We start from the raw sequence: 27,366 nt of genomic DNA on the forward strand, positions 1-27,366 counted from the left end.
ATGGCTCGCTTTGCAATATATTTACGGCAAACATATCGCAATCTTTTAAAGGAATTTCTTAACGAAAGTGGAATGCATGGCTTAAAACTACTTCTATACACCTCGACCATACGCTATGCCAAGTGAGTGTTTTTGTTTGTGGTACATTAAAAAAATAAAATAAAAAATAAAAAAAATTTAAAACAAAAACATATTAAATAAAATAAAATTTAAAATAAAATTTAAATGTTTATATAAAAGAAACAATAACAAAATTTTAAATTGTTCCTTGTTTATTGTTGTGGATAGTAAGTACCATTCTTAGCCTCAAAAATAAATCTTCGAGGTTTATCGTGCGAGTTCAGTTCAAGTGCTCGATATACTCTGTACTTTTGCGGAGATGAAGTGAAATGTTGTAAGTGCGATCGTTGTAAACGCCAGGATTTTGAAAGAGGGAATCTCGGGTTCAGCAGCTCTGGGAGCCAGAGAACTGTTCAGCCGTGGCACTGAGCGTTCTTCCTTACCTTGACCCTGGTTTATTGCTTTGAATGAAGAGGCTTCCACTATCTGAGTCTCTGCTTCTGCTAACTGAAGCTGATGGGTAAATGAAGCTGATTCGTCGGGACCCAAAGTACGGTAGTTTATAGTATCGGGTGTTTTTTAAGAGATTAAGAACTTTAAATGATAATACAAATAGAAATATTGATGGAAAGTTTTTTTATTATAATCTGGTAGATAATTTTACGGCATTTATTTTGTGAATATGATATCCGGCATATGTTCGCCGCGATTACAATTGACATTGTCCATTCGATCAGTCCAATTTCCGTCTACTTTTTCAAATAAATCTGGCCATATGGCGTCAATGGTGACATGAATATTGCAATAAATTAATTGTTAAGCGCGCTGTGTGGCAAGTTGCGCCGTCTTGTTGGAACCAAATGTCGTCGATGTTTAGCTGATTGATTTTTGGAAACGAAAATTCGCCATTCGTCGTAAGTACAGCTTCTTCCTCATTTCGAAAGAAATAAGAAACGATGATGGGGGCAGTTTGTGAACCGCATGTAAAATGCCCCAAAAAAAACACCCGACACTAGTGTCTATAAAAGTATTCTTTATGCTACGTGAATGCCAATTAATTGAATAACTACTTGGTCATACCAGAAGCAGTAACACTCGACTATAGGACACGTTTGGCTTATAGACAAGGTGGCGCCAAATTAATCATTCAATTTCGTTTTTAAAAACTTTTTTTTCGAAATAAAGAAAAATTATTTTGAGTGATGGAAAAAATTGAAATTTGAAAAAGTCTAGCCAAGATGCACTCAAGTCCATTTTATTCGAAAATCTGGAAAGTAGAAGGGTTGATAGTCAAGAAGAAAAGTAGAGAAGTGACAGAGGGAAAAAGATAGAATAGAATAAAGAGAGATACAGAGATAGCTAGTTCTATGAGAATTTTCCATATTCTTTGACAAATCTGAAATATTTACTCATTTTCATGACATCGGAACACAAAATTCGTAACCTCACAAAGAAAATGCTCAGTGCTATCCGGCTCCTCTAAGCAAAACAGGCTAATAGGGTTCTCAATGATTCCAATGATGGTCATATGCTGACCCCATGGGTTGTGTCCTGTAATAATACCGACCATCAACCGAACGTCTTTCCTTCCAAGTTTTCTGTTCGGGCTTATCACAAACACTTTGCACTTATGCAGCTTTCTAGACCAGACCATCACTCTTTATGTAAATTGTATACATAATCGTTGATCCAATTCATTGATTCCGGCAGAACTGATTCCGATTATTGGCTTTGGTACCAGTGGGATAACCGCTGATCCGCAGTTGGCCAATTCATGGGCAATTTCATTTCCTTGGACACGGCGGTGTCCTGGAACCCGTATAAGTACAAGCTTATTTGGTCTTGCAACAGAATTAACCTTCTTCTTACATTCATGAACAATATTTTAGGTTTGATTTGCGTTCTCCAGGGCCTTTAGAGCAGTCTGACTGTCATTACGGACTTCAATCTGTTTTTCGCTCCATTTTCTCTCAATTATTCATTCTGCTACTTCCGGAATGGCCGCCGTAGCCGAATGGGTTGGTGCGTGATTACCATTCGGAATTCACAGAGAGGTCGTTGGTTCGAATCTTGGTGAAAGCAAAATTAATAAAAACATTTTTCTAATAGAGGTCGCCCCTCGGCAGGCAATGGCAAACCTCCGAGTGTATTTCTGCCATGAAAAAGCTCCTCATAAAAATATCTGCCGTTCGGAGTCGGCTTGAAACTGTAGGTCCCTTTATTATTTTTTATTGCTTCTTGCTGTATCTTAAGATCCAGGGAAGCAAATTAAGCATAGTATTTACGGCATCGCCGAGGATTATACTCATTACACCCGTAAGCGATGGAAATCTTTATTTTGCCCTTTACGCGCTCCATTGCTTGTACGTTTGTATACCGCAGCTGTTTAATTCACAGGCGTCAAATCTAATTGACGTACGACGCCATTTGCAAAAATTATAAATTTTCCGGATAACTAATTTTACGCCACCTTGTATATGCGTTTAATGCTTAAGCTCCAATCCCATGTAAGTTAAGACTTTCCTAGAGCAACCTTTAGCAGGAATATTCTGTCCAAGAACGGCTGGGTTGTTTTAGCTTTGTATGCCAGAGTCAATAGAAAGATTATTTAATGTAGCTAAGGTAAGAATTTATTGAGTCCGAGAAAAGAAAAAAAATACATAGAATTTAAATACAAAAGTTTGGTAAAATGGGTAAAAAAGTGAACAAAGTTTATTTATAAATAAAATTAATTGGAAGCTATTGAAAATGGAACAGACATAGAAGAAGAGGGGTAAGGAAGAGGTATGGAACCCAGCCCCAATACGCTTAATAAGCTTATTGACGACTCGAAAATGAAGGAAAGAATAGGGGTAGGAATCTCTTGCGCAGAGCTAGGCATCAGGCAGCCGTTTAAGCCATTTAAGCTGTCTGATCACTACAGCATCTTTCAAGCAGAAGTCTTTGCTGTAGGAAAGGCTGCAGCATTAGCCATCGCAAAGACATCGAACAACTCCAAAATAAATATGAATATACGTTGGCAGTCAAGCAGCGATAAAGGCAGACTCACCTGCAATTTCATATAAAATGTTATAAAAATCAGGGAAGCCATAGAGAGACTGGCCGCAGACAGACAGCTACACATCTATCGGCTACCCGGACATAAGGGCATTGCAGTAAACGAAATTGTATATGAGACTGCCAAGAGCGCAGTTTACATGCCATTTGGCAAGAAAACGACATATTAAAACCCTTAAAGACGATCTACAATGACAGGAGATGGACCAATCTAGCCACTTGCAAAACCGTGAAAATCATGTGTAAACGGAAAGCAGACAAATACGCCAGATTCGTACTAGCCTTGTCTAGAAGTGAAAGCAGAACTATCGTAGGTATACTGACGCGTACAAGAAAGAAATTACAAACAATGGTAACTGCAGATTTTGCAATGAACTGGAAGATAGGCAAACTTTAGAACACCTTCTATGTGTGCCTTGCATTAGCTGGAACACAAATTAAGTGCTTAGGAGCGCTTTGCAATATAAGAAGTTGGAATGTACGAGTATCTCGGGGTTAGAGCTTCAGAGTTTATTTAGATTTACGGCTTAAAGGTAAAATCCAAGATCCCGAATAATATATCGAAGATTATTCTTATACGAAACCCGAGACGGAAGCAAGACTAAAAAGATAACAACAGGTGCGGCCCAAAGATCAATACTCGGACCTGAACTTTGGAATATAAGCTACGATGAAATCCTTCGAATAGAGATGACTGAGGATGTGCATTTAGTGGGATACGCAGATGACATTGCAGCTGTAATAATCGCTCGAAACACTAACGAAGCCAAAAGGAAGGTAATTCAGGCGATGATCCGACTTCATTTATTAAAACTGGTCATAGAGAAATCTGAGTTAATCTTGCTCACCAACGTATCCCATTAGAAGTAGATATACTCGATGCCACTTTATCGAAAAAGAGAGTGCACCTCAGAGTGGCTTCTTCATACAGAATAGTATCTGAAGCAGCGGTTTTAGTTATCAGCGAAACCATTCCTATAGATATTCTAGAACAACAGCGTAAACGGAGATGGGAGGCAAATATCTCAGGAGTCCCAGGACTATGCTTTTCCGAGATTAGAACTCAAACGTTCACACTTTGACAGACTAGATGGAACTCTGAACGGTACGGTAGATGGACAGCTAATACCCGATCTAAAAAAGTGGGTAGAAAGAGAGTACGGCGAGGTCAACTTTTACCTCACACAGTTTTTGTCTGGACATGGGAAAGTGCAAGTATTTGTGGCGAATGAGAAAGGTGAACCTACCAAACTGCATTTATGGAAATACTGAGTATGATGATGCGGAGCACACCTTCTTTCAATGCGAGAGGTGGAACGTAGAGAGAACAAGTCTGCAACGAGCTATTGGTGTATTTACACCTTAAGAAATAATAGAGAAAATGATGATAGAAAGAGGCGTGAAATGGAAATTTATACTGAAGAGCATTGAGCATAGATTTTAAAAAACAAGCGTCCCTGGACGCAGGGTGAGTAAGTAAGTGTCCTTCTTAGGAAGCCATCGTGGACCTCTAACTCGAAGCAATGCGGAAGCAGTCCCGCGGTAGAGTGAAAAATCCAAGAGAAGAGGAGGGATATTTTTAGTGGTATCACCACAAACGTAAGTGTGTAGCTCCATCTACCGCTAAGGCCCAATAGGTATCTGTGAAGGCTTTCAGCTAGTCAGGTCAACCTAACCTAACGTATTGAAAATTGATAGTCTTCTATATCAGTTTTGAATTTGGAAAAAAACCTCAAAAGACATTACGATTTTCAAAAATAATCCAGAAAACGGAACTCAGATCGTTAAATTTATAATACAAAATTATATTAAGTTTATGTTTTTCTGAAGTCTGAAGTGCGACAAAACTGCCGCAAACTTTTAAGACTAAACTCTTCTAATGAATCACAATTGAGTTAATACTTCATCACATTTTGTGTAGACCCATTTGCATAACTACCGTTACCATTACCGTTCATCAAATAAAAACAAAAATAACGTTGCTGTTAAGCTTACTACTGTGGGCAAAAAGTAAGGTGAATTTATTTGTCAAACTTCGCGGGATTAAAATTTCGCTCTAGTTATTTTTTTCATGAGTTGGCAGCACTGTTAATAACATCTGGGCCAACTTTCATGTGAATGTCATTATCAATTTATTATTTTTACAATGTCTGATTTGATTGAACAGAGAAGTGGCATCAAATTTTGTTAGCGGAATGAAATTTCGGCTGCGGAAACGTTTGGCATGTTGCAGAAGGCATTTGGTGATTCGACCATGTCGCAGAAAAATGTTTATAAGTAGTACAAAGACTTCAAAGAGGGTCGAGAACGTGTTAATGACTTGGAGCGCTTCGGACGACCATCGACGTCAACAGATGACCAACACGTCAATAAAATGAAGGAGTTAGTGCTCAAAAATCGTCGGTTGACTGTTAAAGACCTTACTGATATGATCGGATTATCAGAAGGATCTGTGAAAACCATTTTGAAAAACCATTTGGGCCTACGAAAAGTCAAATCTCGTTTGGTACCGAAAACTCTCAATTTCTTGGAAAGAAAGTCGTCGCGTTGATGTGTGTGAAACAATGCTTTCAGACTATCAGGACAAGCTCAAATGCATCATTACGGGAGATGAGACTTGGATTTATGCATACGACCCTGAAACAACCGACCAATCAGGCGAATATCGTGCTAAAGGCGAGGCCAGACCGAAAAGAGCACGTCAAAGTCGTTCAAAAATAAAGTTCATGATGACAGTTTTTTTCGATTTTTGTGGTGCACTATGAATTCCTTCCACCTGGCCAAACTGTTAATAAGGAATATTATTTGAGCGTTATGCGTCGTTTACGTGAAGCAATTCGTCTAAAAATACCAGAATTATTGGCCAACAACTCTTGGTTTTCGCATCACGATAATGCACCGTCTCACACTGCACTCGTTCTTCGTGACCACTTCGCCAAAAATTCCACGCATATCCTTCCGCAACCACCGTATTCGCCTGATTGGGCTCCGTGTGACTTCTGGCTATTCCCAAAACTCAAGAGGCCATTTCGGGGAACGCGTTTCGAGTCGATTGAGGAGATAAAAGCTGAATCGAAGAAGGTGCTGATGGCTATACCGGAAATGGACTATTTGGCATGTTTCGGGGATTGGAAAAATCGTTGGTGTATTTCATCGAGAGGGGATTATTTTGAAGGGGATGAAATTGGTTTACAAGAATAAATAAAGATTTTTCATTTTACAACCAAATTCACCTTACGTTTTGCCCACATAAATAACGAAAATTGCTCTCAGCAAATTTTGGGGTCAAGCCAGAGGCTCAAGTCCAACTCCTCATCACGCCGTTCAAGACATTTCGTTCAAGCAGCTTAATTTTGACATTCCATTGTCGTTTCCATTCCATTTTAATTTTTATTCATTCGACCCTGACTTGAAATCTATGTACACTAAGTTGCCGATCCTTTTGGTAATATTTTTCGATTTTATTTGTCTGTAGGTTTTAATAAATAATTAATAATTACTTTATTTTTAAATAAGATAAACTTTATATACATACGTTTTTAACATTTCATAGCTAAAGATAATGATTTATAATACCTATTCTTTTTATTATATCTTTCAGGTACATCTGGCTTATTTTTCTCACCAGCATTATTGTCGCCACTTATGTAGTAATTACTAATTTAATTATTCAGTATTTGGATCAACCAACTGAAGTACTTTTGTCCACGAAGCGTGTGCATGTTTCCAATAGCCCATTTCCAGCGGTCGCTATTTGTAGTGCAAACAAGATAAGTCGGCATAAGTTAATGCTATATGCGGCGAAGGTGTAAGTACATAAATTTAATTCTCAATATTGCCTACCTTGATTTTGTTCCCAACAAAGCGGCTGAGTATCAAATAAGTTCTTATATTGTCATTATCATTCATTACAAATGTGCTTAGCAAACTGCTCATTTTTATTCTAGCATCGGGAAAAAATTGCCATTGTCCTGTTATATCTCTTTTACTCTTGTGAGAATTTCAAGTGAAAAATTTATTTGGATATTTGCGGAGGCTTGTCTCTATCCTTCGAGTGTCGACCGCTATAGAAAAAGAATTGTGTTCAGAGCTTTAATGATGTGCGCAATTTCCAAGCCCCTGGATAATCTGGGGGTCGATATAGACCTGATTAGGTTCATCTACAGAGAACGGCAGAAACCCTCTCCGCCGGCAGATGGGCTCCGGAATGTCATTGTCAATGACTTGCTGGAGGAGCTATTGAGAAGAGACGGCAGGATGTTTTCTTACGCAGACGACATGACACTGGTTGTTAGAGGAAAGTTTTTGGATACTTTATTCGAGTTAATCCAGTTGGCAATTGAAGCGACCCATCCGTAAATTCTCTCAAGACGAGGTAATATAAAATACTCAGAGCTAAATTCGACTCAATAGCGAGCTCTCCGTTGGTGGTTTCTCTCAATGTGAAATACATAGGTCTAACCATTAAGAATTTTTTCTAATAGTGGTCGCCCCTCGGCAGGCAATGGCAAAGCTCCGAGTGTATTTCTGCCATGAAAAAGCTCCTCATAAAAATATCTGCCGTTCTGAGTTGGCTTGAAACTGGAGGTCCCTCCATTTGTGGTGTACGCATTAATTATATATATATAACCATTGAGAGAAAGCTAATGTAGAACCCCAATCTCGAGGAGAGTAGCAGTTTCTTTGTGTGGATGTAAAGAGACTATTAGCAAAAGATGGGATCTCTCGCCTAGAGTTTTATTTTTGCTTTATAATACTGCCCTTAACTCAATGCTAAATGTGGGTCTGTTGATATCGGGGGGAAAGTTTTCGCTGCACGTGTCGCAATCGGACTGAGAGAAGCTACGAGAAGCTCCCCATCATTATCAATTTCGGGTAAACGCATCTCTGCAGTGTGTTCCAATCGGAGGTAACCGCAATCAAAGAAGTAGCTTACTGGCTGCTTGCTTGTTTAGAAGTGTAAGGGAAGTAAATATCTGCTCCGATAGTCAAGCAACAATTAGTGCCCTGAGCTCGATGCTGGCGCGCTCGAATCTGGTTGCGAAATAGGAAACCTGTGATTCGCTACTGGAAAGGTGGGCTTCGTTACACCGGTCTGGGAGTCTAAAAGAACAATCTAGTGCCATCAGTGTCCATCCTTGAGCCGTCAGTATACATAAATATGGTGACCACTGGCATCAGATATGACCCTAGTCTGCCAATCCTTTCTGCCGTGTATTCGTATTTTATAGTCTTTGTTGAGATCTATCTTGGAAACCAGATAGTCTGATAGTTCCACAGATATTAGATCTAATACGTGAACGTGCGTGTTTTCTTCTAGCATGTCCGCTGCTTTAATCTTGGGTGGAATATGTAAGATCACTTCCAGCGCCGCCTGAGGAGTCAATCGCAGCGCATCTGTTATTCCCACACTGGCTAGTTGTTGAACTTTTATGAGATTTTTTAGGTAAGATTGTATCTGCTACACGAAAGCTCCATACGTCAAAATGGATCTGATGATCGTATTGTTCGTCTAATGGATGCCATATAGTAAATACTAAAAAGAAACTACTTGCTTCTGGAAAAAAGTATCAAGCCTTTGCTTGTGCACAGTTACCGAGAAATCATTCGGCGCGAAGCCACGGCATGTTTTTATAGGACCAACTGGTTAGACAAAAAGTTTTGTGCATCTAAAGATGTGCATCTTATTTCATATTTCAGTTGTAATGAAGTGTTAAAGAGTGAGTCTAACTACTGTAGCGGGTCCTTTTGTACAAATCTAGAGTAATTAGTCTAGAAATATTTGTACTTTCTATTAGCCTGGGGAAGAAGAAATCCAAATTTTTGCGTAAGGGGCGATGCTAAGATGTTAGTCAACTTCGAATATTTGTGTGATTTTATCGACTTTATCGACATTTTCTTTAACATCAAAAATGCCTGAACAGTATCGACACCATAAGCTAGGTTCGATTAGGTTAGGTTAAAGGGCTGCCTTTGTGAGAGGCCAACTTAGACAAAAAATTAAAATTTGTCCGTCGTGGTACCATACAGGTGGAGGGGAACAGGAAAGGGGGAAGATTCCAGGGCTTGGATTAGAGGATATGACGACCATCTAATGTCGATTCGGTTTTAGTTAACCGCTTCAAGCTGCTGATGAATTTCACCAGATGTGTGACATTTAAGCCCGTAAAATCCGCTGGTGTAGCGAAAAAGTGAGAGCCCAGATGTTTAAACCTTGGCCCGACGAGAGCACGGCAGCTGAGAAGCCGGTGTTGAGATTGACGCAATGCCAGTCCTAGCCACATGGACACATAATGGACATCGTCCGGTGAGAATACCTATCAAATTCGATAGCTATAGCTTTGTTATCCTTAGAAGTTCTCTCGAGCGCCCCCGATCTACCCGCGGCCGAAAGGACCTCGCGACTTTGCACGTTTGCGCACTAGCCCAGCGTTCGCTGAGTTGACGCGAGGCCAATCTTTCCAGTAGCAGTCAACAGGTTCTTATGGGAACTCCAATACCCTCATATTGTGGTGAAGCCGTCTCAAGGGTACCCTGTCTGGCCAACTTATCGGCCCAGCATTTTCCCTTTATGCCGCTGTGATCGGGAATCCAAATGAGCCTAATATCGAAGTATTCCGATGTAATCGAGAGAGAAGTCAGGCATTCCCCGACTAATTCCGAACGCACAAACAAGGCTGTAATGACTGTATTTCACAGTAATCACAGAAGCGAGCAGCTAATCCACAGCTTTCTTAATTGCGGCTGTCTCTACTTGGAAAAAATTAAAGAGGTCCGGAAGCCTAAATTTGAGCTTGATGGGCAGCTCCTTTGCAGAATACTCCCCCACCAACTTGTCTGTCCAACTTCGAGCCATCCGTAAACATGTTTGCCATGCCCTGTTTCCAAATATTGCATACCGCCCACTCCTCCCTTGAAGAAATATGAATGGAAAAAGTTCCGCTCGGACACCATAAACACCATTCAAAATTTAAGCGGTCTGACTTGCATTTTCGTATTTATCAAAGAAAAACAGTAAAATGTACCGAATTTTCTCTTTGTTGACTTCTATTATTAACACCCCATAACTCACAACTGAATGGAACAAACAAAAAATTTTTTAGTTCGAAATATACGAGATATCGATCACTACAGCCATCTACCAGGAAAATAATGGATCTATTTTTCCCCAAATTAATATTGTTAAAATTTCTTATCTGGTTGCTGGAAAAATTGAAATAACGTAATAAAATTTATATACCACTTTCAAAACCCACCTTCCCTTTACTCGTTTTAACACGTTTCATTTGCACTTTAAATATATTTTAATAATTTCGGTTTTGATTTCTTCATTTATTTGTATTTTTTGAATTTGATTTTACTTTTTTTTGTCGATTATTTAAATACAATTTTTTCTAATCAAAATAGCCCAAAGACTTGACTTCGTTCACCATAGCTACTATCCCGTCCAATGTCTCCTCTCCGGTGGGTTTTATCTGCTCAGCGGGGAGTTCCATGCCATTACCGTTGAAGGCTCCATTCGGACGCAGCTCAAAGCAAAAAGCCATACGGATACCCGCGTTAACGTAGGCATAATCCACACTCGAACCGGCGGCCGGGTAGATAGCATCGTAAATATTACCGCCGGTATAGACAGTTCCATAACGGTTACCTATCGCCTTTGTGGTAGCATTGTACACTTGTTCATAGTCTTTGACGTTATCGGGCAGCGCAGAGGTGTTGCCATACGGATAAAGCAAATATTGCGAAAATGAATGAAATGAGATGTACAATTTGATTTTATTCTTTAACGAGTTAATATAATTGGAAAGTGATAGCACTTCGATTTCTGAATTTGCGGCACTGCCGGCAAATGTTTCCGAACAAGGATTACTGCTGGCGCCCACCGAATTCCAAGAAGCATTCCAATTACGATTAGGATCTGCACCAAAGCAGGTGTCATATGGCTGACGCGTCTTACGCCACATGCGATCTGTCGAATGCGTATACACATAACCATCGGGATTGGCATGCGGAAATATATACCAATCGTAATTTTCAGCCAACTCCTTAATTTGCTCATCTGTAGAGGTCAACAGTTCATTGATGATATAAGTGGCTGTAGCGGGTGCAATCCATTCACGCGCGTGTATACCAGCTTCCAAGAATATGCCTGGTTTCTGTTTTTTTCCATTCTGTATCGAGATCTTAATGCCCAATATGGAACGCTTCTCATAGCTCTTACCACCTTCAATCAAGGTGGCGTTAGCAGCATGCTTTTTCGCCAACGTCACCAACCATGAATAAGTGCTGCTCAATGTTTGATAGCTCCTCCAACGACGAGGGGTGGTGGCACGTGTTTCAATCTGTTCGTAATCCTTGTCCAAAGCTGTTTGTAAATTTTGTTCCACCAACTCGTTCTCAATATTATTTGTATCCAATATCAGCAGAAAATCGTGCAACTTATGTGGCGCAACCACAACCTTTACAGCTTTGTTTACTCTGTGAATGCCGTCTAAGAAGAGCAATGAATCGCTGGTGTCCTCCATGCGTTTCAGTAGCGCCAATTCTTCGTTATTGGATGCATTCAACTTGTAGACTCGGTAATTATCATAGCGTACACGTTCGCCACTGCTTAATGCCGTTAGGCACAGTGCAAAAAATATACCGATTTTCAACAACATTTTATGCGACGGTTTGAAAGACCATTAGCAAATACTTTTGCCTTAATGAGGAACGGAGCATTTATAGTCTTATTAGTGGTGAAATTAATTACTAAGATAAGGCCTAAATTTATATACTTTTACGTATTTGCAAACATAAATGTTTTCAGACTACATATTGTATTGCAATGTTATAAGAGCTAAAATGTGTATGTACTTATGTTTAATAAGCCAAATTTATTGTACCGATAAAGCTTTAAGTACACGTTAATCAAATTATTATTATTATTAGAAGGCCATTACGCACTGCGACCAGAACTGATCTATTGTGAAAGGCCTATTTTGTAACCCTAGAGTTTTAGGCTTTTTAGAAATTTTAGCACAGTTTTGGGTTTGTTGTTCCAAAGATTGCATGGAGATACTACGATACCACCAAGGTGGTGAAGTCTTTGTCTGCCCAACGCAGGACATTCACAAAGCACATGTTCTGAGCTTTCTATGTCCATTTCGCAAAAGCGGCAGACATTGGTCTCGCATAGACCAATATTTTTTAGATGCTACCTCAGGCTGCAGTGACCTGTAAGGTATCCAGTTAAAAGACGCAGACCTACTCTGTTTAGTGAGAGAAGTTTGTCAGATATTCCTTTGTTGGGACTTAGGAATAGTTTGGCTTGACGCTGACCGGCACAGTTTAGCCAGTGTGCGGCAAGTTTTCTTTCCTCCCATTTCCTAAGGAATTCATTAATGTGGCCTTTTGTCAGTCCACAGAAAGGCTCAGGACCAGTAAGTTGCATATTTGCTCCTTGTTTTGCAAGGTCGTCAGCCATTTCATTTCCCTCATGTCCTTCATGTCCCGGAATCACACATAGTGTTACTGTGTTGAGGTTTCCTAACGTGTTTAGGAGGTTTAGGCAATCGTTTACCAATTTAGAGGTGATGGTTGTTGATAGAAGGGCTTTTAAAGCCGCTTGGCTATCTGAAAGTATGTAGATGTGAGTACCCCCCATTTTCCTTCTAAGGCATTCTCTCACACATATTTCAATGGCATGTATTTCTGCCTGGAATATTGTTGGGTAGGATCCCATCGGAATCGAGTTTTTGAATTTGGGCCCATTGATTTCTGCCCCTGTTCTACCATTTTCCAATTTGGACCCATCAGTAAACCATAGCTGGGAGCCAGGTTTGAAAGTGATAGAGTTAGTTCTCCAGTCTGTTCGTTCATTGATTATAACTTGGAAGTTCCTGAAGAGTATTGGTTTGGGTGATAATATATCATCCCTATGAAGAATGGGACTATGTAGGAAGTCTTCTAAGATCTTTAAATGTCCTTTCATATCCCCACTTTTAAGTTCAGATAAACCTTTTAGTCTTAAGGCACTCGAGCGAGCTTCCCTTTCAATTAGAATTGGAAGCGGTGGTATGTTCAGGAGCACACCCAATGCATCCGTGGGACATGTTTTCAGAGCCCCTGTAATACCAACACATACCAGGCGATGCAGTTTGCTTAATTCGTTTGCCGCCTTTCTTTGCTTGACCTTGGGCCACCATGCTAAGGATGCATAAGTGACTATGGGTTTTACAACTGTGGTGAATGTCCGGAAGGTCATTCTAGGGCTTAGTCCCCATGTCTTACCAAAAAGCCTTGTACAGGCAAAGAATGCCCTTGTGGCTTTTGAAGTAACTCTCTCAATATGGGAGTTCCACGTAAGCGTTTTGTCAAGACTAACGCCAAGATAGTTCGCTTCTGTCGAGAGTTCAAGTGTTGTTCTATTAAGGGTCGGACATTTGAGATTTATGTTCCTTCGCCTAGTAAACGGTACAAGTGTTGTTTTGGATGGGTTGATGGAGAGCCCTTTTTCCGTGCACCATTTGTTTATTATTGTAAGGGCTTGCTGCATGCGATCCGAAATGGTTTCCTCATGCCAGCCTAATACATAAACTACTAGGTCATCAGCGTAACCCTGAGTGTGAAATCCTAGGTTATTCAGTTTGTGGAGAAGTTCATCTATGACTAGAGTCCACAGAAGACGAGAAAGTACGCCACCTCGAGGGCAACCTCTTGTGGCTTTAATAGATTTGATTGTTCCTCCTAGTTCGGTGCTGATCGTCCTAGATTTCAGCATGAATATTATCCATCTAGTGATGGGTTCAGGTACCTCCTTTAGATATAGGGCATTATAGATTGCCTCATAGGAGGTGTTATCAAAAGCTCCTGATATGTCAATAAATGCACATAGAGCTATCTGTTTGGACTCAATAGCCTTTTCAATAACTGACGTTAATCAAATAGTATTTATTCTTCATACTGAAGTTGAAAATCATCATAGCAATCAAATGCATTGCTAACTGAAACTATACATAGATTCTAGCGATACCCAAGAAGCAATAATTCCTTTAATATTAGATTTGTTAGAAGCTAGCGGGCTATGGTGATCAGATAACTGCATCAAAAAGGTGGAACACAGGCATTCGTGAATCATTTTTCATTCATCAGTTTCAATTTGAGATTAGAACCAAACACCAGACTTTGCAGGCTTTGTTAGGGCACACACACGAACTCTTTTAAGTACTTGGCAGCACTGTCAACGCCTGGGATGATGAGCAGCTGATAGTCGAAATGGCGGGCTGCCAGAAATAACTGACGAAAACAGTTTACGTTAATGGAAAAATATCGCGATTTAAATATTTATAATAATTTGCTTTAAAATTAATTCAGTTGAAACGTAGTAATTTAAATTAAAGTGGGTTTTTGGAATTTTTCAAAGCCTGTTATATCCGTTTGGGCTTCTACTTCTATTTCGTCTTGCTTACTTATATAAATATATTATATTTTACATGTAATTCATTTGAAAGCGAGGTGTCGGCTTATGTATGTATGTATATATTAATATTTTATGGTTTAAAAGCGTAGGTAAGGGAATTGAATTTGAGATATTTTACAAATATACTTTTGTTAACTATTTTTAAATTATAAAAAATTTAAGATAATCTTCTTTAACTTATTTTGTTCGTTGTTCCACTTTTTATATTATTATCAATATTTTGTGTATTTCTTTATAATTATGTTTTCCGTATTCATTGCTTTTGTATTTAAATTTTGAATAATTTCATTTAAATATCAATCTTTAAAATTTTTACTTATTTATGTATTGTAATCTATATTGATGTGCTTATTTTTATTGTATGTACGGGTGTATGGGTCATATAAGCCTACTGGGGAATCGTGCGCTAAATACTAAGCTCAGTGGTGGTGTGGATTTCCACTTTTTCTTAAAGAACGCCCCATCCAAAGTTTTTTCCGTTCTCGCAATACTGACGAATGTTATAACAAATTTACATTTTAACAGCGCTCTCACGAGAAAAAGAGTTGCTGATCTAATTATCGATGTTTCTCACTTTCCAAGCTCTGGAAACTAGTAACTACACGCGATATTTTTCTATGCGCAGGTGGGTGGAAAAGAATTGAAAGCGTCACTTAGTAACATTGTACAAATCCATAAGTAACCAAGAATGATAGAAACAAGATTGCGCCCATCAGAGAGTGCGTGACGTCACGTTTGCCAAGTTGTGCAGTCTTGCCAACTATTTGCTCTTCACAATAAATTTAGTGTTTTTTTATACCCAAAATACGAAAATTTTTAAGTTTGGTGTTTTTTTCTTTTAGTTTTTGTTTTTAATTTAAAGCTACCGAAACTGAAAGTTAAAAAAAAAATTGTAATATTACACAAAGGAGTGTTAAAAAAGGTCACTCCGAGAAGATTTTAGTGCTAATGCAAACTTGTTGATTCTTATAAAGTTTGATATTCTGAAAGTGCACATTTAATTTTTTGCTCCTTTTAAGTTAATGCAACTCAACTCTTCTTAACATAGAAAACCTTTTTACACATTTTAAAAAGAGGTGTAATCGTTTCTTCCGGTCCTAAATCCTTAGTGAGACATAGGGCATCAAGAGGTGCAATCATAGTAAAAATAAGCAAACAAATTTCAGATAATAGCGAAGAAACCATAACGACATTTTTACAAAAAGAGTACCTTATCTTGTTACATAACCTCAAATATAGCAAAAATGTCGTTCTCTTAACAAAACCTATTAAATTAAATTGTTTGTTTAAAAAAACTCGCATTTTAAGGACAAATTATCACGCATACAAAGTTCTTTAAGTAATTCAATAAAAATTTGGTATTTTATATTCTTTGAATGGACATTTTAGTGCGTTTTTATATCCAAAGTCAGGCAACACTGCAGTAGCGAGAGAGAGATTTGACTGCTGAAAGCAGAAGAACACCAACAACAACTGAAATCGCGGGCAATGCGACCCAGATGTTAAAAAAGTAAAGCTAAATAAAACTGAGTGAATTATTGAACTAATTATTAAAAAATGTATAACTGTAAACATTTCATTTTAATTAGAACAGGCTACAAAAATGCCATGAAGAAAGAACTAAAACTCCGAGACTAAATAACAAAAAGAAAAAAATGCTAAATCAAGTTACGAAAATGGTAATCTGCCCATACTGGTGCTAAAACTACGTAGCTCATTGTCAAATTCGCTGAGAGCAAAGTAACGGTACCACGATAGGCGCCAACTCATTATTCTTTCCATCATGATAAGTAACAACACTCTCAGCTGGTCGTCAAAAAATGCTCACAGCTGAGGTCATCTGATTCCAAACCGCTCTTTTATGCAACATGATTGCGTTAAAATGATTAAGGGGACAGATACCTGTAAACGGCCATATTTACCCTGATTTTCATTAAAATTATTTAAAATGAAGAAGTCCATATATTTTTTTCAAAATTGGCATACAGTTTATTTATACATTAAAATAATATAAACATTTTTTGTTATTTTAATCATTTAAAATGGCGGATGTACACTCAATTCTTTCAGGAAGGTCGCAGCGGGGCTTCTCAATCGGCGGGCATTGTAGCATCGGCGTCAGTGACCTGAATAGAAAAAAACAAAAATTTCTTTGTTTATTAATGTCATAATTTCTATATGAGTTGAACAAAAATGAAAAAAAATTCGCGGAATAAAATGTTTAAAAAAATGCATTTTGGGGCGAATTTTCCTACTATTTTTGCTTCGAACGCAAAGAATAGAGTCGTCACGGTGGACGATCTATAATATACTAAATACTTAAATTTACGCTCTAGGATTATATTAGCAGTTTATGAAAAAAAAAATTTTTTTCGAAATTTTACAGGTAAATTGCATAGAAAATCATATCAAAAAAATTAAAGAATTTCGTACAAATTTAGACATTTCTCAATAAAAATCATTATTTAAGTACCTGTCAAAAAATAGGAAGAGAAAGAATGTTTTTACTAGTAATTTTGTACAATGCTTAATAAACTACAGAGGAATCAAAATGTATATGCCATTTTAATGCTTCATCTTTCACTCGAACACACTAAAAACTTTTATTGTGATCTGTCAACTCATCCTTTCTTTACAAGCCATGTGTAGCTGACATGCCATTGGATTTTTTCACAATGGAGAGATCCGTGTACCGTGCAATGAAATGCTACTCAATTTCCAACTGTGCTTAAACGGATGTTAGAGCTTACACGTTTGTATGATGAGCGGATGGTTAGTCAATTCCTACAGGTTGTCGGTGGATATATGTATGTATAAGTAGTTTCTAGACCCTTTATCTTTAGTATACGTCGAAGCCAATGATTTGTAAATATTGTATGCGTTGTATTAGTCGTGGTGCAGTAGTTTATAGTAAAATGGATATGACGTTGGAATTAAATATTCTTAATTTAATGCCACGCGTCAGGAATGAGGAGCTCAATTCAAGTAACCATACACTTAAAGAAAGGTACCCAAGTTTCACATTCGCTGGAAGTTTCTCATCATGATTTGGAGCGTTTTAAGCAAAATGGAAAATATGTTGTGCACCAATTTATAACAATGGATAAGACGAGGATCTAGAACCATCCTAAATCGAAACAAGAACGTTTACAAACAGACCGAAACAGGTGAAGTCAGCACGATCGGCATTAGTTCTTTTGGGGCGCAAAGTGGATTTGGTTAATTGATTAACTCGAGAAAGGTAAAATTTGGGTCTTGGGTCAGGTGAATGAAAAAATTTATGAAAGATGACCCTCATATAGAAGAGAAAAAATTTAAATTGAGTAAATTGAAGTATGAAATGTTTGAACACCCACCGTATTCACCGGATTGGTATCTCTTTCAGCAGAGATTGTTGTCTCTTCAGAAACTTCTTCTTCAACTGTATAATAGTATTTTGCGGAGTTTCACGAAAATCATTACAGACATGGTGTAAAATTATTGCAGAATAATTGAAATGAGTGTATAAAAGTTAAAATATAATAGGTATGTTATATTGAATAACAAAAATTTCATTCATAAATTCTTATCCTTTTATTTCTACCTCCAATACTTTTCAACCGACCTATATGTACTCTTTCCCTTAAAAAATCCCAAATATAAAAAAATTTTTGCAAATAAAAACAAACTGGCCAAGTACTGTACCTACTCTATACCGCAGACCTGCCAGTACCGAAAATGTGCAAAGTAGCTACATTCGCTGACGATACATGCATCTTAGCTGTTGGATCAACTGAAAACGAATCCACCCAGAAACTGCAGAAGTCCATTGACGAAGTAGTCACATGGACTGAAAATTGGAACATAAAGCTAAATGAAACCAAATCAGTTCACGTGAATTTTACTAATAAAAAAATTATCTACAAACCAGTTCATATTTTGTCAGCAATAGTGCCAAATGCTAATAGTGCAAAGTATCTAGGCATGACTTTAGATGTAAAGCTCAAGTGGAAAGAGCCAGTGAAAATCAAAGCTGCTGGGCTGAATCTAAAGACGCAAAAACTCCAATGGCTAATTGGTAGAAACTCTGAGCTATCAACTCAAAATAAACTCCTGATTTACAATCAAGTGCTAAAGCCGGTGTGGACCTATGGTCTTCAATTATGGGGATGTACTGCAAAGACCAACATCGACATTATACAGCGCCTCCAAAATAGAGTAATCAGGGGAATCGTTAAAGCTCCCTAGTACGTGCGTAATGAAGATCTGAACAAGGATTTAAATTTAAAAACCGTCTCAGACACAGCCAATCTCTGTGCAGTTAATCATGCTGAAAAGTTAAAAAAACATATGAACGCAGAAGCTTCCGTAGTAAGCGATGAAGCAACTGTAAAAAGAAGATTAAAAAGAAAGAAACCTCAAGACTTAGTTGTCAATATTATTTAAGCTGCTTCAAATTGTGAAATGAAAATTACTTATTAGTTTTATACTAGGTGTAATCTTTATGGAATGTAAATAAAAATTTATAACATTTCAATAAAAAAAAAAAAAAAAAAATGTGTAGCTTTGTATCACATTCATATATTTTTAGTCAATACCAATAAACCAACTTCGATTGAGGCATTGGACGCCACCACTACTAAAGTTATTCACGAGACACCGACTGAAGTCCTACATTTTGAAAGGGATTATCTTTAAAAATATTAAAGATTGCCCAATCAATTTGAATTTTCGTTCTTTTACTTCATTTTAAAATCCGATACCTCTAAATTGATCACCCTATACATGGCAATATTCATTTTTTTGGATATAAAACGCCCTTATGTTTCTGTTTGTTTTGCCTTTCACACTAAAGGCTGCCCTCCGAAATTACGAACCTTTCTCCCCTCCTTTTTCTTCCGTTTCTTCGCATTCATTTTTGGTAATTTTCTTCAAATGTCAATCTGGCCTGCTTGTGTATTGGATCGACCTAGGTTTAGGTACTCGTTTTGCCTATTTAAGACAAGAATCAGCTTGCAAAATTTATTGCATACGTCGGGTATTAACTTCCAAATTAAGAGTGTGTTTAGTTTCAGCAGGACTATTTCATTTATTTATAGTTAAACGTTTGATCCGAACATCTCTAGCGCTAGGTTTTGGTTTTCTATCACTTCTCTTGGTAATCCCGTGTTTTTTTTTCAAAGTGAAGCAATGAAAATGCAAAATTACAGTTTTGCTTCTTTTAAGGGTTAGGGGTAGTCAGAGGCCCGAAAAATTTATGATTTTCAATAATGTTTTTTTGCTGGTTAATTGCTTTATTTTCCAAAAATAAAATCATAAAATAAATCAAGTCCTTGCGGTGATCATCACAAATCCTTGGAGATTCATCTAAAATCAATCGGACAAGAGAAATTATCTTTATTAATAGATAATCTTGTGCCTGATTGAAGCTTTTTTTTCAAAATTAACAATATGACGACCTCAGAAAATAATTTTCAGATTTTCGAGAAAAAACCTACAATTTATTGTTAAAAAAAATCGAAATTTTTGAAAAAAAAGAAAAATCCTTCGATCAGGCATGAGTTTTTATGTCTTTTAAAAGCAGTATAAATTTTATTGAAATCTACCAAGCGGTTTTTAAGTTACAGTGATCACCAGTTCCAAAACACAGTTTTGAGAAAAACGCATTTAAAGTTTTGCTATCTGTTCCGGGGCGCCCGAGCGCTCTTTGTTAATTGTTGAATAACTTAAAAAGTATTTTTCGGATTCACTTCAAATGTTCACACAATGTTTTTAAGATATTATACTTTAAGAAAATGAAAAAAAAAATCAAATTTTTTGAAAATTCAGACTACCCCTAACCTCTTCATTTTGAAGCAATCTCTCGCATTGTAAGGCCTCTAACCCCATGCTAATTGGGACATTTTTTTTATTATTGCTTTGGTTGTTATCATTCTAATCTTCTTGGTCTTATACTTTTTTCGTGCGGTGTAGACTTCTTTGCTGTGTTCAAATTTATTATTACACAATCTTAGGACTGTTTACCTAATTATCAGTACTGCAAACCTATAAATCAATAATAAAAGGTTACCGTATTGCTACTGTCAGATATTTTACACACCTTCTGGTGGCAAAAGTAGTGTAGTGATAAGGCTGAGTTACAGGTGCACATGTATATAATACACACATCTGCTATGGTGCTAAATACTCATATGTATATGTAAGTCACAAGTAGCTGTTGGTGAACAGAAGTATGTGGATAGTTCAACTCAGTTAAATGAATTTTTTTAAGATATTTTTGCACAACAACTAGTGGTTTCAAGTAGGAGGAAAGCGATATGCATACATACCTATAAAGGCATCGCTACTCTATAGGCTCGGTAGTAAATTTAATCAAAGTTAAAACATTTTTTAAATTTTCTAAGAAACACCAATTTTATTTATGATATTTTACTTTTTTTCAAGTAACGCCATATTCCATTAATATAAATCATAGAAATTTTCTGAGCGAAAAACTGGATTAAGTGCTTTTTGCAAATTTCAATTGGTTTCATGAAAGATGAAAGATGTACAATTTGTCAAGAAAGTGTTTTAACACCTAAAATCAGACATATTTCTAAAGGAAATATAAGTATATTTTTTCATGGTTTTCTTTCAATCTCGCAATACCGATTAAAAATTACTAAAAAAAAAAAAAAAAAAAACACAATGTACCTTTCGAACATAGCTGACAAGAAAGTCTTTTTACATGTACTGTTAATAGGTTTAGGTTATATGTTTTAAAAAACGAAATGTAAATGAGTACTTTGAATGTCTGAATTGTATATGCATCCCCAACTCATTCATGAAAGTTTGACATATTTCAGTGATGGTACAGGGTGGGCCACCTATTTTTTTGAGAATGGTAACACAAATGACATGTCAAATGTGTTCATAATTTACTTAAAGGTTTGACATTTACGAAATGGGACGCTATACGCTTGAACAAAATTGGGAAATATTGAAAACCTATTTCCAAAGGGGGGAGTCTTCTTCTTCTTCTGTCTTTCACATCGGTGGCTACGTCAATAAGCAAAATTGTCAGATTTGGGGCTCAGAAAATCCACCCATTACTGTAGAGAAGCAAATACATCCACAACGAGTCACTGTTTGGTGCGGTTTTTGGTCTGGCGGCATCATCGGGCCATTTTTTTCGAAAATGAGCGAGGAGCCGCGGATAGAGTAAATGGCGAGTGTTACCGTGACATGCTCAACGAGTTGTTTCCAAAAATTGAAGAGGATGACATGGACGACATTTGGTTTCAACAGGACGGTGCAACTTGTCACACTGCCAAAGTTACACTCGAACTTTTGGCTACCGTTTTTGAAAACCGAATAATCAGCCGAAATTCCGATATCAATTGGCCGCCTCGGAGCTGTGATTTAAGCCCGTTGGACTATTTTTTGTGGGGAGCCGTTAAGGATAAATACTATGCGAACCATCCAGAGACGATTAATGCTTTAAAACACGAAATCCAAGTTGCCATTCATGAAATTGGAGCCCAAACAATCGAAAATGTGCTTAGAAATTGGGTTGATCGAATGGCCTACTGCAAAGCCAGTCGAGACAGTCATTTGAACGATATTATTTTTCATTCATAAATCTTCAAAATAAAAAAAAAAGTGTGAGAAAATTTTGGATTATTTTTTTTTTTTATAGCCGATTCAAAAAGTAAATTTTACATGGCCCACCCTATATAATATTCCGCCTTTAAAATGTTTTTAACTTTAAAGTACTTCCACACTCTATTGGGCCCATCGACAGCATGATTATAGTGCCAGCGCAGAATATCACATCTGCCTAGTATTGGTTGGCAACTAAGTAATTGCGGATTTCACTCATAGACGACTTCAGTTGAATTTTTATGTTTGCAGATGTAGTAAAAATGTAAAACACATTTTGTTATTTGATAGTTGGCAATTCAGCTGTCAATCAGTAAAAACAGTTTTTGGATCGGTTGCGTAGTTTTCGTTTGGCGTTCGTTGAAAAATGGAAAATCAAAAGGAACATTTTCGTCATATTATTCTTTTTTATTTATTTCCGCAAAGGGAAAACTGCTTTGTAGGCTCATAAAAAGTTATGTGCTGTTTATGGCGACGACGCCTTAAAAGAACGGCAGTGTCAAAATAGGTTTGCTAAATTTCGTTCTGGTGATTTTTCACTCAAAGATGAAAAACGCTCTGGTCGTCCAGTTGAAATTGATGATGCCCTAATTAAAGCAATAATCGATTGGGATCGTCACAGTACAACATGTGAGATTGCAGAGTAGCTTCATGTATCACGTACATGCACTGAAAATTACTTCAAACAACTTGGCCATGTTCACAAACTCTATACATGGCTTCCTCACGAACTGAAAGAAACGCATTTAACGCCACGCATTAACAGCTGCGATTTGCTAAAGAAACGTAATGAAAATGATCCATTTTTAAAACGACTGATAACTGGCGATGGAAAATGGGTTGTTTACAACAATACGATATCAAGCGAAAAAGATCGTGAAGCAGTCCGGGTGAACCAACTCAAACAACATCAAAAGCTGATATTCCTCAAAAGAAGGTTTTGTTATCAGTTTGGTGGGATTACAAAGGAATTGTGTACCTTGAACTCTTACCACTCAACCGAACGATCAATTCTGATGTGTACATTGAACAACTAACGAAATTAAACACTGCAGTTGAAGAAAGCCGCCACGCCCCGACGGAAGAGAAGGACGATACGACCAAAAATTCTTTCTATGAGCGCCTGGAACGCTCCTATGAGCGCTGCCCCCGCCACGACACAAAAATCGTGCTTGGCGACTTCAACGCCAGGGTGGGCAAGGAGGGAATTTTGGTCCCACAGTCGGAAAATTCAGCCTGCACAACGAAACATCCGGTAACGGACAGAGGCTGATCGACTTCGCCGGGGCCCGAAACATGGTAGTCTGCAGCACCAGATTCAAGCATAAGAAGATTCACCAAGCCACCTGGCTGTCTCCTGATCGAAAAACACGAAACCAGATCGATCATGTTGTGATAGATGGAAGACACGTTTCTAGTGTATTAGATGTACGTACGATCCGAGGACCCAACATCGACTTTAATCACTACCTTGTTGCAGCCAAACTGCGCACACGCCTCTGTGCAGCAAAAAACGTGCATCTACCTACGCAAAGAATGTTCGACATCGAAAAGCTGCAATCACAACAGACAGCCAGAAGATTCGCCACTCGACTCTCACTCCTGCTCTCAGAGAGTACTGCCCAACAAACCGGCATCCACGAACAATGGAGCAACATTTCTCGTTCTCTACGTACCGCCGCCGAAGAAGAAATCGGATTCCGGCGAGCCCGAAAAAACAATTGGTACGACGAGGAATGTCATGCTGCCGCAGAAAGAAAGGATGCCGCCTATATAGCCACGCTGCAATCGGGCGCAACGCGAGCCATGTGGGATCGCTACAGAGAGCTGAAAAAGGAAGAGAGACGTATTATCCGAAAGAAGAAACGAGAGGCCGAAATACGTGAGTGCGAGGAGCTTGAGATGCTGGCCAATAGGAACAACGCCCGAAAATTCTACCAGAAAGTTCGGCGGCTTACAGAAGGTTTTAAGACCGGGGCGTTTTCCTGTAAGAACAAAGACGGCGAACTGGTGACTGACGTACAGAGCAATCTTAAATTATGGAGGGAACACTTCTCGAACTTACTAAACAGTGACAGCTGCGCATGTCACCGAGAAAGTGAAGATCCCGATACCCCAATCGTTGACGACGGAATTGTCGTTCCGTTACCCGACCATGACGAGGTGAGAATAGCAATATCACGGCTAAAGAACAACAAAGCCGCGGGCGCCGACGGACTGCCGGCTGAGCTATTCAAACATGGCGGCGAGGAGCTGATAAGGTGCATGCATCAGCTCCTATGCAAAATATGGTCGGATGAAAGCATGCCTGCCGATTGGAATTTAAGTGTGCTCTGCCCAATCTATAAGAAGGGCGATCCTGAAATTTGTGCCAATTACCGCGGGATTAGTCTTCTAAATATCGCCTATAAGGTTCTAGCGAGCGTATTGTGTGAAAGGCTGAAGCCCACCGTCAACCAACTGATTGGACCTTATCAGTGTGGCTTCAGACCTGGAAAGTCTACCATCGACCAAATATTCTCAATACGCCAAATCTTGGAAAAGACCCATGAAAGGAGAATCGACACACACCATCTTTTCGTCGACTTCAAAGCTGCATTCGACAGTACGGAAAGGAGTTACCTGTATGCCGCGATGTCTGAATTTGGTATCTCCGCAAAACTAATACGGCTATGTAAGATGACGTTGCTCAACACCAGCAGCGCCGTCAGAATTGGGAAGGACCTCTCCGAGCCGTTTGATACCAAACGAGGTTTCAGACAGGGTGACTCGCTGTCGTGTGACTTCTTTAACCTGATGTTGGAGAGCATCGTACGAGCCGCAGAACTTAATCGCTCAGGCACAATTTTTTATAAGAGCGTACAATTGCTGGCGTATGCCGATGATATTGACATCATCGGCCTTAACAACCGCGCTGTTAGTTCTGCCTTCTCCAAACTGGACAAAGAGGCAAAGCGAATGGGTCTGGTGGTGAACGAGGACAAAACGAAGTACCTCCTGTCTTCAAACAAACAGTCGGCGCACTCGCGTATCGGCACCCACGACACTGTTGACAGTTATAATTTCGAGGTTGTAAAAGACTTCGTCTATTTAGGAACCAGCATTAACACCGATAACAATGTCAGCCTTGAAGCCCAACGTAGAATTTCTCTTGCCAACAAGTGCTACTTTGGACTAAGTAGGCAACTGAGCCGTAAAATCCTCTCTCGACGAACAAAACTAACACTCTACAAGACTCTCATCATGCCCGTCCTAACGTATGGCGCAGAAGCTTGGACGATGACAACATCCGATGAAGCGACGCTTGGAGTGTTCGAGAGAAAGATTCTGCCTAAGATTTTTGGACCTTTGCACGTTGGCAATGGCGAATATCGCAGACGATGGAACGATGAGCTGTATGAGCTTTACGACGACATAGACATAGCGCAGCGAATAAAGATCCAGCGGCTACGTTGGCTGGGTCATGTCGTCCGAATGGATACAAACGCTCCGGCTTTGAAAGTATTCGATGCGGTACCAGCTGGTGGTAGCAGAGGAAGAGGGCGGCCTCCTCTGCGTTGGAAAGATCAGGTGGAGAAGGACTTGGCTTCACTTGGTGTGTCCAACTGGCGCCGGTTAGCACGAGAAAGAAACGACTGGCGCGCTTTGCTAAACTCGGCCAAAATCGCGTAAGCGGTTATAGCGCCAATTAAGAAGAAGAAGAAGAAGTTGAAGAAAAACGGCCCGGAATGACAAATCGAAAAGGTATTGTATTCCAGCATGGCAATGCAAGGCCACACTCATCTTTGGCCACTCCGCAAAAATTATTGGAGCTTGGTTGGGATGTTTTGCCACTTCCGCCATATAGGCCTGACCTTGCAGCATGTGATTACATTTTGTTTCGATCTTTGCAAAACTCCTTGAATGGTAAAAATTTCAATAATGATGATGATGTCAAATCGTAGCTGTTTCAGTGTTTTGCTAATAAAATCCAGAAGTTTTATGAACATGGGACTTTGGTTCTGCCTGAAAAATGGCAAAAGGTCATTGATCAAAATGAGCAATACATTACAGAATAAGGTTATTTAGCTCCATAAAAAAATTGTCTTTGATTTTCTAAAAAAGAAATCCGCAATTACTTAGTTGCCAACCCAATATAATCGCTGTGCAGAGAGCAAAGGCTTCTTTCGAGCAACTCGAGAAGTATAATTGTGCTTTTGAAAAACTTGGCGTACTGCTTCATAGGAAATTTCAATACCACACTCATCTTTTAACTCATTAGCAAGATTTCTAGTCGAAATTTGCGAGTTTGCGGCTACTTTAGTGAATAAAATTCGTTCGGCGCTTAGCCTTCTACTTGCAGATTTTAGCTCTTTATTTTTTGCACGATTTATTGTGTTATAAATATTTTGTCGCGTTAAATAACTGATAACTGTTGGACACGTTTTTCTATTGTGTAATTATAGCAGACCAAATGTGTCATCTCAAACCATGTCCTTTTTCCAAGCATTTTAACGTTCTTTATGATTTACGTGGGTTTGATACAATATTTTGATCAACAATTATCTCTTACGATTACTTTATGACGGATTAATGACCAATGTATGTGTAACAACTCAGTGAGATAACGGTATATCAAACTATCTTTGCAAACGATGCCGAAAATAGATATGCAAAAACATTTCTTGAGAGCTGAGCGTAGCATTTGTTTTTTTTGTATCGTTGTTTTTTTTTTCTTTGGTACAAGGTGGCGTAAAAGTAACCTTCCGATGTTTTTTGGCTGTAATTTAAAAAAAAATGAAAAACTTTGATTCTTCTTGTGGATTATTTTTATTTGGTCTTTTAGTTTTTTTTACATCAAGTAATGATGTCATGTAAATGGCCGCCGCCACAGTTGATTGCCATTTGAGCCCTTTTTATGGCATTTTCCATCACTATAAGATGTGAAATTTTATAAATTTTCTCAATAAATTCATGTAAAAATTATATATTTTAATGTTTTATTTTTTTAACTAAAAACGCATTTGATGATAACAACAACAACATTTTTGATGATAAAATATATATATCATTATCGAGTTGTTGGAAGGATATGTGAAAATGGTCTCCGAGTGCAAAGGGTTAAACTTTCAAAACGATATGGTATTTTTTGATCGACCGTTCAGACGAGAATTTGAGTCATTGAT

The 27,366-nt window shown here is 38.4% G+C and overlaps 2 protein-coding genes across 2 annotated transcripts in view; one reads left to right on the top strand and one right to left on the bottom strand.

The window, feature by feature from the left end:
- Positions 1-27,366, top strand: part of LOC128864650 (sodium channel protein Nach) — a 47,195-nt gene continuing 19,829 nt past the window's right edge. Inside the window, exons 1-2 of the mRNA XM_054104407.1 lie at positions 1-122; positions 6,719-6,925. Coding sequence (XP_053960382.1) covers positions 1-122; positions 6,719-6,925 — 329 coding nt within the window. The remainder of the gene's footprint in view (positions 123-6,718; positions 6,926-27,366) is intronic.
- Positions 10,412-11,798, bottom strand: LOC128864603 (zinc carboxypeptidase A 1-like). The gene has a single exon (XM_054104356.1). It carries the CDS (start codon positions 11,778-11,780, stop codon positions 10,512-10,514), a length of 1,269 nt encoding a protein of 422 aa, XP_053960331.1. The 5' UTR covers positions 11,781-11,798; the 3' UTR covers positions 10,412-10,511.

The sequence above is a fragment of the Anastrepha ludens genome, chromosome 5 (genome assembly GCF_028408465.1).
Source record: "Anastrepha ludens isolate Willacy chromosome 5, idAnaLude1.1, whole genome shotgun sequence".
Taxonomy (NCBI): Eukaryota; Metazoa; Arthropoda; class Insecta; order Diptera; family Tephritidae; genus Anastrepha; species Anastrepha ludens.

Bases quoted from the DNA above. Each gene is read 5' to 3' on its own strand.
- LOC128864603 (XM_054104356.1), bottom strand. From the start codon at position 11,780: ATGTTGTTGAAAATCGGTATATTTTTTGCACTGTGCCTAACGGCATTA.